General features: G+C 37.1%; 1 protein-coding gene across 1 annotated transcript; it reads right to left on the reverse strand.

Annotated features, from left to right (window-relative positions):
- Positions 1-278: 278 nt before the first annotated feature.
- Positions 279-1,157, reverse strand: LOC113354251 (auxin-responsive protein SAUR50-like). The gene has a single exon (XM_026597649.1). The coding sequence runs from the start codon at positions 1,072-1,074 to the stop codon at positions 592-594; it is 483 nt and encodes a 160-aa protein (XP_026453434.1). The 5' UTR covers positions 1,075-1,157; the 3' UTR covers positions 279-591.
- Between the last annotated feature and the right edge of the window lie 273 nt (positions 1,158-1,430).

Below are 1,430 nucleotides of genomic sequence, written 5' to 3' on the forward strand. Positions count from 1 at the left end.
CTGATTTTAATACAAAAAAATATTCACCGTTAAACTTAAAGATAGAAATACCGATGCCAGGTGAAGTAGAACAAACAGTAGACGTTCTTTCACGTGGGCATCAGAAAATACAGAAACGTATTTAATTGGCATAATATAAAAATAAAATTCATTATTAAATAAATAATTTCCCAATGACAATTTTTCTCGAATCTCTCCGATTAAATGAATTCAATTGAACAGAATTTACAAATACAAATTATAATAATTGTAAGAAAAATAATTCAACGCTTCTCTGTCTCTCACTCTCTATCATCTTTTTGTCACCTTAACTAAAATTTTGATTTTTCCTCCGATTCATTACGGGACGACTCGGTTTAAACTCACCAAATGCCATCTCCTATTTGATTCTCCAAATCAAAATTAATCTCAATATCCGTTTAAACTTGTATAAAGAATTTTAGTAACCCATCGCCCATCTTCTCATCAAACTCGGTCGGTTCACCCTTGAACTTGCTTTCATTGCTCTTGAACTCGGTCAATTAAACCGAGTCAGGCACGGCTGCCACTTGACACTTGAGAGTCTTGATAAACCTAAACCGAGTCAGAAAATTACCAGATCGATTTGTCACAATGACCTTTAAGAAGTGGCCTAGAATCTGACCAAAAATCTAGAGCTGTTGTTGATCTCAACCTGGCATTACAGTGTCTTTGAAAATCATCAAGAGTGAAAAACCGAGCGGAGTTACTCGAATCGGATCTAGATAGAAATCGAAGAATTTCTTCGAAAAGAGACTCATCGCATGGAATGGCTAGTGGACCATGATTATTACCAAAACAATATTCTTCTTCAGCCTGAACTAGCAATTTCTTGAAGATTGGATGGTTAAGGTGACTCGCACGTACAATGTATCTTTTGCCACTGTTTCCTACTGCAACGGCTACATGCCCTGAAGGGACATCTGTTGGGATCTTCTTGGTTGCTGAGGAGGAGTTGTAGCTTCTTAATGCTGCTTTTTGGCGCCATCTCCTTAGCAATTGCCTGAGTTGAACAATGTGACGGATCCTGCCACACTTTGCTATGCATGCAGACATTTTCTGGAGGGAGAATGTGTGACAAAATGAAAGCAAAGAGAAAATGAGACGGGGAAAAATAAATAAATGCCGTTTTCAAAGCAAGAAACTTTAGGGAGGCGTTTGAAGAGAAGAGAAGGGAATGGTTATATAAACATTGGGGTAGGAAAATGCCATTGATATTTAGAGATAATTACGATTTTAAGTCTTGTTTTTCGTGTGGAGAAATTTGGTAAATATTACGGCTCCTCCATCCATGAGTCCTTTCTTTAAAGTCAATGACCATGTTAGTGTTGGCCTGTTTGAGTGAATCAAAAAGGGAATATTATTTTGGTGCATAAGTAATGCCTTAACGGTATTTCTCTTTCGAATTTCCT

Source organism: Papaver somniferum, chromosome 2, assembly GCF_003573695.1.
Source record: "Papaver somniferum cultivar HN1 chromosome 2, ASM357369v1, whole genome shotgun sequence".
NCBI lineage: Eukaryota > Viridiplantae > Streptophyta > Magnoliopsida > Ranunculales > Papaveraceae > Papaver > Papaver somniferum.

Bases quoted from the DNA above. Each gene is read 5' to 3' on its own strand.
- LOC113354251 (XM_026597649.1), bottom strand. From the start codon at position 1,074: ATGTCTGCATGCATAGCAAAGTGTGGCAGGATCCGTCACATTGTTCAA.